The 12,548-nt window shown below is 47.5% G+C and overlaps 1 protein-coding gene across 1 annotated transcript in view; it reads right to left on the reverse strand.

The window, feature by feature from the left end:
* Positions 1 to 1,625: 1,625 nt before the first annotated feature.
* The window catches only part of LOC123236732 (lysine--tRNA ligase-like), a 29,329-nt gene continuing 18,406 nt past the window's right edge, over positions 1,626 to 12,548 (reverse strand). The window contains exons 13-16 of the mRNA XM_044663124.1: positions 8,916 to 9,042; positions 8,356 to 8,499; positions 7,141 to 7,803; positions 1,626 to 2,178 (exon numbers count right to left, since the gene is read on the reverse strand). Of these exons, the coding sequence (XP_044519059.1) occupies positions 7,705 to 7,803; positions 8,356 to 8,499; positions 8,916 to 9,042 (370 nt within the window). The 3' untranslated portion in view covers positions 1,626 to 2,178; positions 7,141 to 7,704. The remainder of the gene's footprint in view (positions 2,179 to 7,140; positions 7,804 to 8,355; positions 8,500 to 8,915; positions 9,043 to 12,548) is intronic.

Below are 12,548 nucleotides of genomic sequence, written 5' to 3' on the forward strand. Positions count from 1 at the left end.
TTACTTTTGTACACTAACCAGGAAGAACTCCTGCTATGTGACCGAGTTAGAGATGTTGTCTTGAGCAGATTCTTAGCTACCACCAGAATCTCTCCTTCCGGTGTGAGGCTGTGGCATGCTGACTTCCTTTGTGACATCACTCTTTCCCGGTGGCTTACGTCATAAGAACACAAACCAGAATGAGCTAAGTTTGGGGGGAGAAACGGGCCATACTTCGCTTCACTTCTCCATTGGGGGGTGTGGAAGCTAGGCTAAGTCGTAGGGCCTGAGGACCAGGACATATTCATAGGCTACATGGGGAAGGAGGAGGTGATGCGGAAAGACAAAAATGAGCCTTTAGGCGGGGTTCAGGAAGGCAGGATTAGGGCGGAATTCAGAGGAGCCAGGAAGGAGGAAAGCGCCAGGGAAAGGGAAGTGGGGGCAGATAAGGCTGGGGCCAGGCACCGGCCAGCTCCTCACAGAATGCCGGGGGGAAAGGGGAGACGTTTGAGAGCGCACCTCTTCTTGGACATCCCGTACAGTTCTTCTGGAAAACGAGCCAAGGCGATTTTTCTTTCTGGCGTGGCAGTCAGCCGTCACCATCGTTTTTTTCCAACTTCCCAGCTCCGGTAGAAGCGGGAAGAAGCGAGAGGGGCGGGGGCTGCGCCCGTCTAGGCCGAGCTCTGGCTCCTCCGGGTAGGGGGCCAGTCTGGAGCCAGCACCCAGACGCCTTCCTGAGCGAGCCCCGCTGGCACGCGGGGCCACGAGGCTTCGGGGCTGCAGGAATGTGCGCAGAATCTGCTCTGCTCCACCTTTCTGACTTGACGGTCCTCGGGAGCCGCTCGGCCCCCATATCCACAGGACAAGCCGATGGGGCTTCGGGCTTCCCACCGGCCTGGGGTGACGTTATTTGTGGGTCTGAATGCCTGCGCTTGTGTAATCTACAGGCCCGCCATTTCCACAGCCTCGCGGTCCTCTGGGGTGCTCGCTCGCTCCTTCAGCCCGAAGGGCCTCTGGCCATCATTGCTCCCTGACCCCTCCCTCCCTCAGCGGCAGGGCGTCCGCCCGGTGCAGCTCTGCTCCCCAGAATGCCGGGACACAGGCTGGGGCGGCAGAGGGGCAGGCTAAAGGATAAGGCATCTGAGGAAGGGGACGAGCCGAAGCCGGCAGGAGACGCTGAGGCTGAGCCACCAGCCGCCCGGTGCAGACGCTGCCTCTCACGGCGCCCCGGGGACCCTTTCCGGTGTTCCGGGTTTCAGGGTTGCACACCGGGCCTCAGCGCCTGACCGGGCTCTGGTTCGGGCAGGGTTTGGGAAATGAAACCTTCCAGCTGACCTCCAGGGATGGCCACGATGTTTCCCAGACTGGGCGCCGGGCGCCGACTGAGCTAGATGGGCTTCCTCAGAGCTAGAGCTCTCGGTTCCGAGGCTCACCCTGTGCGCCGCCCTGACTGAACGCCCCGCTCTCCGTAGAGCCGCCCCAACACGGTTACGGCTCGCCACACACTTCCCAGGCTACAAGAGGCCGTGCATAAATGCCACTCAACCCGCAGGGAAAAAACACTCCCTGTCACGTTCTACCAAAGCACGAGGGACGGGATGCGAACGGAGCCTTCCACAGGAGGGAACACCGCGGACACAGACAACTTCCATCCACAAGCACCACATTTTATTTTTTGAAATACAATTGTTTTCTCTTTATAATCTCTTTACAGGAAATCAAAAGACAAATCCAGTTTGGGGATGCCTCACTTTGTGAACTAACATGTTCCCAAGAGTTAATGAATCAAGCCTGTCTCAGGCTCTACTCGCACCCGCGCCTTAGCTTCCAGAACCTTCCCCGGAGGGGAGGCAGGCGCACAGAGGAGGCTAAGGGGCGCTGGAGTTCCTGCTCTGGGTCCTCCTGGTCCTCCATGGCGTGGGAGTGGGGGCAGAAGGGAGGAGGTTTAGAATAATGGGGGCATTTCCATAGCCCTTAGGGTTTGCAAAGCGAGCTACAAATATTCTCTTCTTTGACCCTCCCAACAAGCCTGGGAGGCAGACGCTCTTGGCCAACAGAAGTGACTTGCCAGGGTCACACAGCGAGGAAGGGTCCAAAGTCACATTTGAACTCGGGTCTTGCTGATGGTGGTCCCGTGCACTTTCCACCCGCAGTGGATAAGGTCGATGGATGGGTAAAAATGCTGTTGTACAGAAGGACCTAGTTAAGATTAGATGACATGTAATGAATTCAGCAAGCATTTCTGGAAAGGCTTCCGCAGCACATACGGAGGATAAAACAAATGATGAAGGTAAGCCCGGGCTGGTGTTTTTCAGGGCGAGATCAGCCAGTGGCCAAGAGAGCAAAGGCTACAAGGGCCCCTGGCTTCCAGCTCCCGCTGTGTCAGAGAAGGCCGGGAGCTGAAGGGAGGAATCGGGAGACTAGAGCTTCCTCCTCCTCTGCACCCCTAGCTTTGGGCAGACTGGCTGGGCCCCAAGTGGGGGGCAGGAGACACAGAATCTCTTCAGACCTAACTTCTCACTCGATGCCCCCTCGAGCTCCTGGGCTCGTCTGCTTCCGTGCAGTTGTTTCACTGATGGTCAGTCCTGGAGAGCGTAAAGGACCCACTTGTCTACCAATGTCTTGGCTGACGTGGCCGTAAATTCTAGGCTAAGGAGCACCGAGTTGACTAATTTAAGAGCCAGAAGAACTTGGAGCTCAGCGGTATCCTCAGCCTCTGGCTCCTACCAGAAGGTCTGAGCTCTGAAGGGCTGGTAAGAGCCAGAGGCCCTCTCAATCTGCCCTGCCCATCCTTAATCTAATCACAAGTTGGGAGGTCTGTGACCCACCAGTGCTGGAGTGGGTGAGGAATCAAAATGTACTGACTGCCACCAGGGCAGTCCTAAAAAAAGCATCTGTTGTGATTGGGCACATAAACTAAGAGGAGGCCACAGGAAGTGACACAAAAGAAGCCCCTTTAAGAGAGAGTGACAACTTCCAGTTAGTTCAGTTCAGTTCTCTTCGGGCTGGGGCTGGACCTGAAGGAACACTTAGCTGGGACCCTGAGACCTTGGTGAGGCTGCTCTTAAATCTTTCCCTTGGAACTACACATGGCAAGTGAAGAAGGCTGACTACCTTAGCCTGGAAGGTCCCTTGATTGGGAGAAGCCCTCATGGCTAAGCCTCTTTAGGCTCTCTGGCTGGGACCTCTGGAGCCCTGCCAGAATACAGCCAGGGATTGAGTGCATAGTCTAGATCTTTGGATCTCTTACTCTACCCTCTTCTCATCTCTCTACTTTTGCTCTCTCTTATATTTTGTAAATAAATTACTAAAATCATTTTAGAATTGATATTTATTCAATTCTTGACAACCGCACCTTTAAATATGAATATATCCACCCCAAACCCCCTTTTCCCTTTTACACCCAGAGGTGAGTTACACATGTTTATGATGGTTGGTCTGGCCTCATAAGAATACCATCCAGGCCTAAGAGCTAGGAAAGCACTAGCAAAGCATTTTTTTAGAGCTCTTTCAGTTTCTAATGTTCATTTACAAATAGGATTTGACACTGAGGACTTCCTATTCAGTATTTTTATTGTGACTTTTTCTTTACCTCAGGCATGTTACTCTGGAGATGTCCTCCTTCTGAAAGTATACTGGACTATCTTTTTATTTTAATTCTCATACAACTAGTGCTATATTCTTTACTCCAAAACCAAAACTTTCTCCTGACTAGGTTATATCCACTATCCAGGTTTATCTAGTAAAATCTCCTTCACCTAAAAAAAACATGTTTTCATAAATACCTCCTTTATATAAGGAAAGAATACATTTTCCTATTTGGGGCATAGCTTTCTTCCTTTATGCATTTTAAGTTTTCAAAGCACTCTAATTATATTATCTCATATAATCCTTATAATAATTCTGTGAGGCGGATGCTATTATTATTCCCACTTAGAGAGGTGGAAATTAAGGGTCAGAGAAGGAAGGTGACTTAGCTAGTGAGAATCTAAGGCTGGATTCAAAAGAGATTCTTTCTGATTCTGAGGTCAACAATATATCCACTAAGTCAGGTCCCTAAACTATTTCAAATCTCAGCCTCTTCAGATAGCCTTTCTTTTGGGGTAAAACATCCTTCATCCTAGAAAACTTATGAGCTCCTAATTAATTAAAACCTCTTCTCTTCTCTTGGCAGCTAAGTGGTGCCACAGTACACAGAGCCCTGGGTCTAGAATCAGGAAGGCCTGAGTTCAAATCCAGTCTCAAATAGTTACTAGCTGTGTGACCTTGGGCAAGTTTCTTGACTGCTATTTGCCTCAGTTTCTTCAATTATAAGAAAGGATATAATAACAGCCCCTCATTCACAAGGTTGTTCTGAGGATCAAAAGATAAAATTTGCACAGTGCCTGACATAGCAGGAGCTTAATAAACTCTTGTTTTTGTTCTCCCTTCATTCCTACCTTTCTGATAGCATACATTTCTTGGCTAAACCAAAGTTGGCATTCTCCACTGAATACTTATGCAAGGAGGGAAGGGAGAGACTTTAGAGAAGAGGATTCGGACAAAAACTCTGGGTCATTCAAACAACATATCTACTGCTATAACTCCACACACAGAAACATCCTTGGTTACAGTGATGCTATGTGGCTAATTTATCAGTGGCTGACTTGCCTAGCCTGACAGAATACACAATGTTTGTGAAATTCTGCACGGAATCTTCCTCAAATTCTTTCTCTGATTTTTTCTATCTGACAATCTTCCAGGTACTCATTCCTGTGTGCTGCAAGTGAACTCCTATTCCTCTGCATTCCTGAGTTTAACCACACCCTGGAGAATGTTTTAGATATTCCTTTTAGTCACCAATCCATCAACATGGTACACGGAGAAGGGCTCACTTCAAAGAGTTGGGCCCTGTGCTAGCTCAGCCAGAAAGGTCAGCTCAGAATCCCCCTCGGCTTCACATGTAGAAAATGGGAGAAGCCTGGGAGAAAGTAATTTGGCTGAAAAAGACATAGGAGTCAATGGACTGCAAACTGGGGGAGTCAGCGTGTATTGATATGGCAGCTAGATAGCTCATTTGTCTGGGGTTGCAATGAGAAGCAGACCAGGAACAAGGAGGTGAGGGGAGTCCTCTGCCCTCGTCAGACCCTATCTGCAGCACTGTGCTGCATTCGAGGTGCCTCAGTACAAGACAAATGAGTAAACTGGAAGAGTAACCAGAGAAATCCAACTAGGACAATGAGACTGAAGTGCATGCCATGAGAAGGGCTTCAAGAAATGGCAGGAGGCTAGCCTAGAGAAGACTTAGAGACATGATGTGAAGTATCTGAAGCTCTGCCCTATGAAAGAGGGATCTGACTTATTCTGTCTGGATCTAGAGAGCATAACTAGGAAGTCACACAATTTAGGTCTGGTCTCAGGAAAAGATTCCTAATAGTGAAGGCTGTCCAGAAATAAGATGGGCTCTTCCTTAGCACTGCTAGGTTCCCTGCACCTTACACGTCTGCAAGCAGAGGGTAGTGTAATGGTGAGGCACAAGGGATGTTAACTATTATTACTATTTGTAACTAAATGCTTTGTGGGTTCACACTGGGTTGAAGGAGAGACAGGACCAACCAGGATAGGGAGACCAGGGTTTACTGCCAAGCTGTTAACTGTCACAGGAATGGCAGTTAGGCCAATAGTCACTCAGCCCTCCTAGGCTAGGGCCTATGGGACCAGCAGGTAACAGGTAAAAGTTTATAACAGTTTAATTGAGGGAAACAATAAAAAAGGATGGGAATAAGGGATTCTATACTTACAACCTAAGGGCAAACCACAGGGGCAGGGAAGGACTTGGCTACACTATTCTATTGACCTAAGCCAGACAGGGCCCAAAGGAAGCAGTACTGAAGTCACAGGGAGGCTCCTCCAAACCTGGTTCCAGCCAGGTTTGGTCAGCTCAGCTAAAGGGTCTGAGGATGGCTTTCATTTGGGGTCTCACGGTAAATCCAAGGATGGTCACTGGATGCCAAGAACCAGCTCCACTAGGACAGGTGATCCAAGGTACCCAGGTAGGGAGAGTGAGTTTGCAATGCTGTCCACCAGATCACAAACCACTTCCCCACTTGGTGCTGCTCTGCAGGTCTGTTGTCCACTGCTGAAAGCCTCCACCTCTCAGGATCCCAGGGAATTTGGATGCAGTTTTTCCCTAACTCTGAGATCTCCCAGGGTTAGCAACAGTTATGTCCCCAACCACTAATGGAGTCTCCCTCAGAGTCCAAGCCCCACTTCCTGCTCCTTTATTCCATCTTGGAATCCTCCAGCCCTTCCTGCTAGATCCAACACTAATACTAAATTAATCTTCCTCACAACAGTAGAAGATCATTTGTTGGGTATGCTATGATGGGAATTCTCATTTCAGGTAAGAGTTGGACTAGATTATCATCAAGGCCCTTCTAATTCTAAGGCCCAGGATTATGAATTTGAGAAACAAAATTTATTAAAACATGTTAAAAAAAAACCTTTATCCTACCATGAATCCTACTGAGTCACTAAAATTGAGTCAATTAAAATGTAAAATGACGTATCTGCTGATTTAACAGATACATCAATGAGAAAAAAATGTGTCATCAGTGGTGGGAAAAATGTTAAACACACTAAAATGCTTAAAACTACCTTGGGGCAGCCAGGTAGCTCAGTGGATAGAGAGCCAGGCCTGGAGTCAGAAGGGCCTAGATTCAAATCTGGCCTCAGATACTTCCTTGCTGTGTGACTCTGGGAAAATCACTTAACCCCATTTGCCTTACCCTTGCCCTTTTGTCTTAGAGTTGTTACTAAGACAGAAAGGGTTTAAAAAACAAAAGTAGGTGCCTTTCTATCAGGCAGCTGATCAAATCTGTCTGCTAGCCATTCCTCCAAACTTGGCATTTCATTTCCTGCCCCTAGATCTTTGCCAGCTGATCCCTATCTCTGGGCCAGACTCCCTCTGACCCCTGCCTCTCAGATCCCAAGACTTCTTCCAGGTCCAGCCCAGGGGCCAGTTCCACCAGAAAGTGTTTTCTTGTGCTTAGCCTCAGCCTATAGAATAGGTGCTCAAGAATGTCTTGCTGAAATTAACTGGATTGAGCTGGAATGAGTGCTTGAGGACGATCCCTTCATTTCCCATTTGAAGACCATGATTCCTAGAGGAGGGTTACTTACCAGAGACTCTCCCATTGTAAGGAGCTGACAGGGTATCCACAACCAGGAGCCTCCAAATCCTGTCATCTCTCCAACCATGCTATATCCTCCTGTTGGATGGTTCCTGATTTTCTGAAAGAATCTCAATATGGTAGCATTTCACTCTCCAAATGGCTCTTTACAGTAAAAAGGTCCATTTTCTGAGCACTGCCAGCACTGGGTCCCAAGTAAAGTTTAAGAAAGCAGCCACCCCTGCTAGAGTATAGATTTGGCTGAATGGAGGTATTCCAAGGTTAAGGGGAAATGAAGTAGAACAGTGAGACTGGTATGATTGACTGGGAACAAGATGCAGCCAGCTGTCCTCATGGTGCTGTCTTATTTCAGTAACATGTCAAGTGGCAGAGCGGGACCCTGGAGTTTCTCCCTGAGAAAAGGGTCAGCTTCATTCTTGTCCTTGTACCCCCAGCAGCCACCACAATTCCTGGAACAGCCTAAATGCTTAATATTTGCTTGGTGAATGGACTGTGTTGCAGAAGTTGAACAAATGATAGTCAGAAAAGTTGGCCAAGACACACAGGTTACTGTCTAGCTGAAGGTGACAACTGATGGGTCTTCTGAAAGAGCATTATTTGTTGGATTCACCTTTTTGTTTTCTGGTTTCATGGCAGGAAAGAGAAGAACCTCCTGCAAGAGAGAAATATGTCCGTACATATGAAGCTGTGTGTAAACTCTTCTAATGCCACTCTTCCACGTTAAAATTGTTCTCTTTCTGAATAGGAATCAGGAATTAGAGGACTTTGAAGGGAAGTGCCCAGTGGATACCAGACAAAGAGCAAAGATAACATGGTTTCCTTTTTGCCTTTAGCTGTTACTCTAGGGGGACTGCACCATCCCAAATCAGAAAATGTCACAAAATAGATGGAAAGGACAGACTTTTTCTTTTCTTTTTCCTTTTTAAAAAAAACCCTTAACTTCTATGTATTGGCTCCTAGGTGGAAGAGTGGTTAGGGTGGGCAATGGGGGTCAAGTGGCTTGCCCAGGGTCACACAGCTGGGAAGTGTCTGAGGTCGGATTTGGACCTAGGACCTCCCAGACAGACTTTTTCTTGCATTAATTCTGCTTCTTTATTAACTGGGGAAATAGAGAACTTAATATTTCTTAAGCCTCAAGTGAGGGGGAAAAAACCCCCCAGAAAATCTGTCCTCTACTAGGAGATGGGGAAGGCCAATTATTTACCTTAATATTACTGGAGTCTGTAAGAAGCATGGCGAGTCTGTCAATGCCCAGCCCCCAGCCAGCTGTTGGTGGGAGCCCATACTCTAGGGCAGTACAGAAACTGTCATCCATAATCATGGCCTCATCATCACCCGCAGCTTTGGCCTAATTAGAGAAAAAATCGTGAGCCTATCGATGACAAGCTGCATATACATTTTAGTACCCATCTGCACAGTGCTCGGGTGGCCCACCATTCTAGGGAACTCTCAACAATCAGACTGTATCCCAGAACAAAGTTTCCCTATAACTTCTAGACACATGCATGGAAGAAATCCAAACAGAATGACGCCTACAGAGCAGAGAGCCTGGGATTTAGCAGGACTGCTTCCAGGGATTCCAAGCTGCCCCTCACGTCCTAATGGTCTGTCCATCAAGGTCTTTATTTCCATACGTGTCTCCTTAGAACAGACCCACGGCTATTTGCTGAGCTTCTGGTATAGGCACAAAGGGAAGAGTACTCGGCAAGGGCTACAGTTTGTGTAACTGAGGAGGTTGTGTTGCTCACACTCACTCGTCCCTACCTTGGCCTGCTCTTCAAAAAGCTGCCGCTGCCGCACAGGGTCATTCAGCTCCGTGTAGGCATTGCATATTTCCTTCTTCATCACGAAGAGCTCAAAGCGCTCCGAAAGGCCATCCCTGGAGCGATGCCTGGACAGTGGGAACCAAGAGACAGTGTGGGGATCAGAAGCGAGGCTTCTGCTGGTCAGGAACCAGACCTCAGACGTCATCTAGTTCAGCTTTTCATTTTACAAATGAGGTCCACAGAAGTGACTTGTCCAATTCAGAGAGGGGACCTGAAGTTCTAAGTCCATCAGTAATTCAACAACTGAATTAACAGTTGGGTCGCAGCACCAAACCTCATAGGAAATCCACAACCAAGAATGCAGAGACATGACACATTTCAGGACAGACCCTGGTGCTTGTGGCTACTCCACTTTTTTTGTGTTGTGGGCCCCTGTGCCAATCTGGGGAAGATCCATGTTTTTAAATGCGTAAGATGAAACGATAAGAAAACAAGTCTATGGACCCCAAGTTCAGAACTTTTGCTTTTGCCCCCGGGAGCAGTAGTCTGTTCTGAGGGGGGCTCCAAGTTATTTCACATCTTGCGCCTCAATGTGCCTAGGGCACTGTGTGTGTCTGTGGGTATGTGCTGGAGGTTGGGGACTGTTTTCAGGGACTCAAAGGAGCCAAATGCCTTGGGCTTCTTGAGTGTATCATATCTCTGCTCTCTTGAGATGACGCTGTGGAAATATGAGTTCAGTTTAAGTCCACCATCTTATTCTTTCATAGCCACCAGGCTACCATAAGTAAAACAGAGTCTGGTCCTTTGGGAGCCAGAGGTGATGAGGGCCTGCATTGATCCTATGGTTAATCATAAAAGAACCTGGGGATGGAAGCCACCTATGAACTGGTTATTCTCCATCCTAACAAAATTCTTCTGCCACAGAGATCTCTTTACTTCATATTCTTTCCATCTTTTGGGCGATTAGAAACCTAGTTCTTCCTAGTATCGCCCCATCATATCTCTGAATACCCTTATATTATTAGTGTTGGTGCTCTCATGCCTACCATCCCACCCCAAAGCAGTGGATCAAGAACACTGGAAATACTTGTTTCTAACTTCTACCAGGCTAACCTTTCAGCTCTGGGTTTTCTCATTTCAGTGACAATTGAGATGCCCTTGATCTGACCTTTACCTAGAATTTTTATACCTCCATTATCCAGAATTCTGAAATTTCTCTGACCATAACCTCATTTCAACTCTATTTGCATCTTACCCTTCTGAAGTCGATTTGTCAACAAACCATTTGGAATGCCACCTGCTCTTATATTGGGCAGGAGCTTCATTTATGTTCCTTTCTCTTTCTTTTTATTCTTTCCTATAAGGACTGAAGAGGCTCTAACCCAAAGTACTGCTAAGGTAAGGGAAAGAATGCTGCAAGTAGCAAGCTATGATCTGAGGAGACATTAAATGAGAAAGAGACAATTAGAAAATTAATTTGTTACTTAGAATCAATAGGTCTTTGCATCATCTTTTCATAAAATAACTATAAGAGGCAGCTAGGTGGCTCCGCGGATATAGAGCCAGGCCTAAACATGGGAGGTCCTGGGCTCAAATATGGTGTCAGTCACTTCCTAGCCACGTGACCCTAGGCAAGTCACTTAATCCCAATGCCTAGCCCTTACTGTTCTTCTGTCTTGGAACCAATGCTTTCTATCGATTTTAAGACAGAAGGTAAGGGTTATTAAAAATAAAAGAGCCATGAATGTGTGTCTGGCAAATTAGTCTTAATTGTTGTATCTTATCCTGTTTTCTTTAAAAAGACTTTAACTGGGGGGCAGCTGGGTGGCTCAGTGGAGTGAGAGTCAGGCCTAGAGACGGGAGGTCCTAGGTTCAAATCCGGCCTCAGCCACTTCCCAGCTGTGTGACCCTGGGCAAGTCACTTGACCCCCATTGCCCACCCTTACCACTCTTCCTATGAGACAATACACCGAAAGTACAAGGGTTTAAAAAAAAAAAAAAGACTTTAACTGTGTTTAGGGGGATGTGATAATATATGGAGGTGATAGGGAATATATTTAATCTTCATTTAAAGCCCTTCATAAACTGTTCCTCTTTTACCTTTCTAGGCTTCTCACACCTTACTCCCCTTCCACATGCTCTTGGATCCAGTGACTCTGCCTCCTTGCTGTTCCTCCCACAAGATATTCCATTCGCTAAGTCTAGCCATTTTTATAGGCCATGCTCCATGCATGGAACGCTCTCCTTCACCTTGCTTTCCCAGCAGAAGTCCTATGTTTTGCAACTACATTCCCAACCCCCCCACCCTTTTTTTTAAACCCTTAACTTCTGTGTATTGGCTCCCAGGTGGAAGATTGGTAAGGGTGGGCAATGGGGGTCAAGTGACTTGCCCAGGGTCACATAGCTGGGAAGTGGCTGAGGCCGGATTTGAACCCAGGACCTCCTGTCTCTAGGCCTGGCTCTCAATCCACTGAGCTACCCAGCTGCCCCTTTCCCAATCCCTTTTGATTTTAGTGCCTTCCCTCTGAGATTATCTTCCATTTACCCAGAACACAGCTTGTTTGTGGAGAGCTGTTTGCATGTTGTCTCTATTAGCCTGTGAGGGCAGGGAGCATCTTTTTCCAAGCACAATCCCTAGTATACAGCAGCCACTTACTACATGTTTCTTGACTTGTTACATTCATCCGCACTGTGACACCTGGCACTTTCTGTTCTCCCAAGTCATCACCTTTCTCCCTCTCTTATCAGCCTAACCTTCTCCTTATCAGCTAACCAACCCATTACTATCTATCAACTACCCTTGAATCCCATCTTGCACTCTATCCTGTTATCAAGTGTGCTCTAAGGTCAGGTATGGTTTACTGGCACCATTCACTCTCTCTTACTCATGTGCTGCTGATTCCTGGAAAGCTACACAACCCTGGAACCCATGGGTTCATTACAAACTTAGATTATCTGACCCCACCGGGAGCCTCACTGCGGTATAACTATCTTTTTACTCTTAACTGACTCTACCCAGCTGGCCATTCCAAACCTGTACTCTGCTGAGGCTGCCTGGATGACCCCTGCTCACCCCTCTCAGCAGAAGGCCTTGTCTCCCTCTTCCTCTTCAGTCCCTACCCTTTTGCTTCAGTTTCTAATGAAGAGGTGTTCTCCTTGCCTAGGAACCCCCTCTTCCTGTCCTTCTGATCCTCTAGCCCTTCCCAATTCCCCAGGAGCTCACTCCTTCAACCATTCCATCTTCTATTTCTTTTTGTCCTTTGGCTCTTTTCCTCCTCCACCTTCATCCTCAGGGTGTCTACATCATTCCACTAATCGCCAATACCTCTTTTTTCTTTTCACACTCAAATGCCACATGAAGAGCCCCACGTCCTTATGTGCAGCAGCTCTGCTCTCACCCACAGGGACAAGGGCTCTGGTGGCAAGAACCTTGATTCTAAGACTTCAGTGGCTCTGGCTATATACAGCCCCTCCCAGGATGAAGGCTTGAGGACTCTGAGTAGGAAGCACTGCTATACCCAAAGCTCTCAGGGTCCTGAGCTGTCTCCTTCAGATAGTCTGAGGGCAGTGAGTGGTCAAGGTGGTGGCTTGACTTGTGTGGCCCATTCTGCTTCTTGTCTTTCCCTTGGAG

This window comes from Gracilinanus agilis, chromosome 2 (assembly GCF_016433145.1).
Source record: "Gracilinanus agilis isolate LMUSP501 chromosome 2, AgileGrace, whole genome shotgun sequence".
Lineage (NCBI taxonomy): Eukaryota > Metazoa > Chordata > Mammalia > Didelphimorphia > Didelphidae > Gracilinanus > Gracilinanus agilis.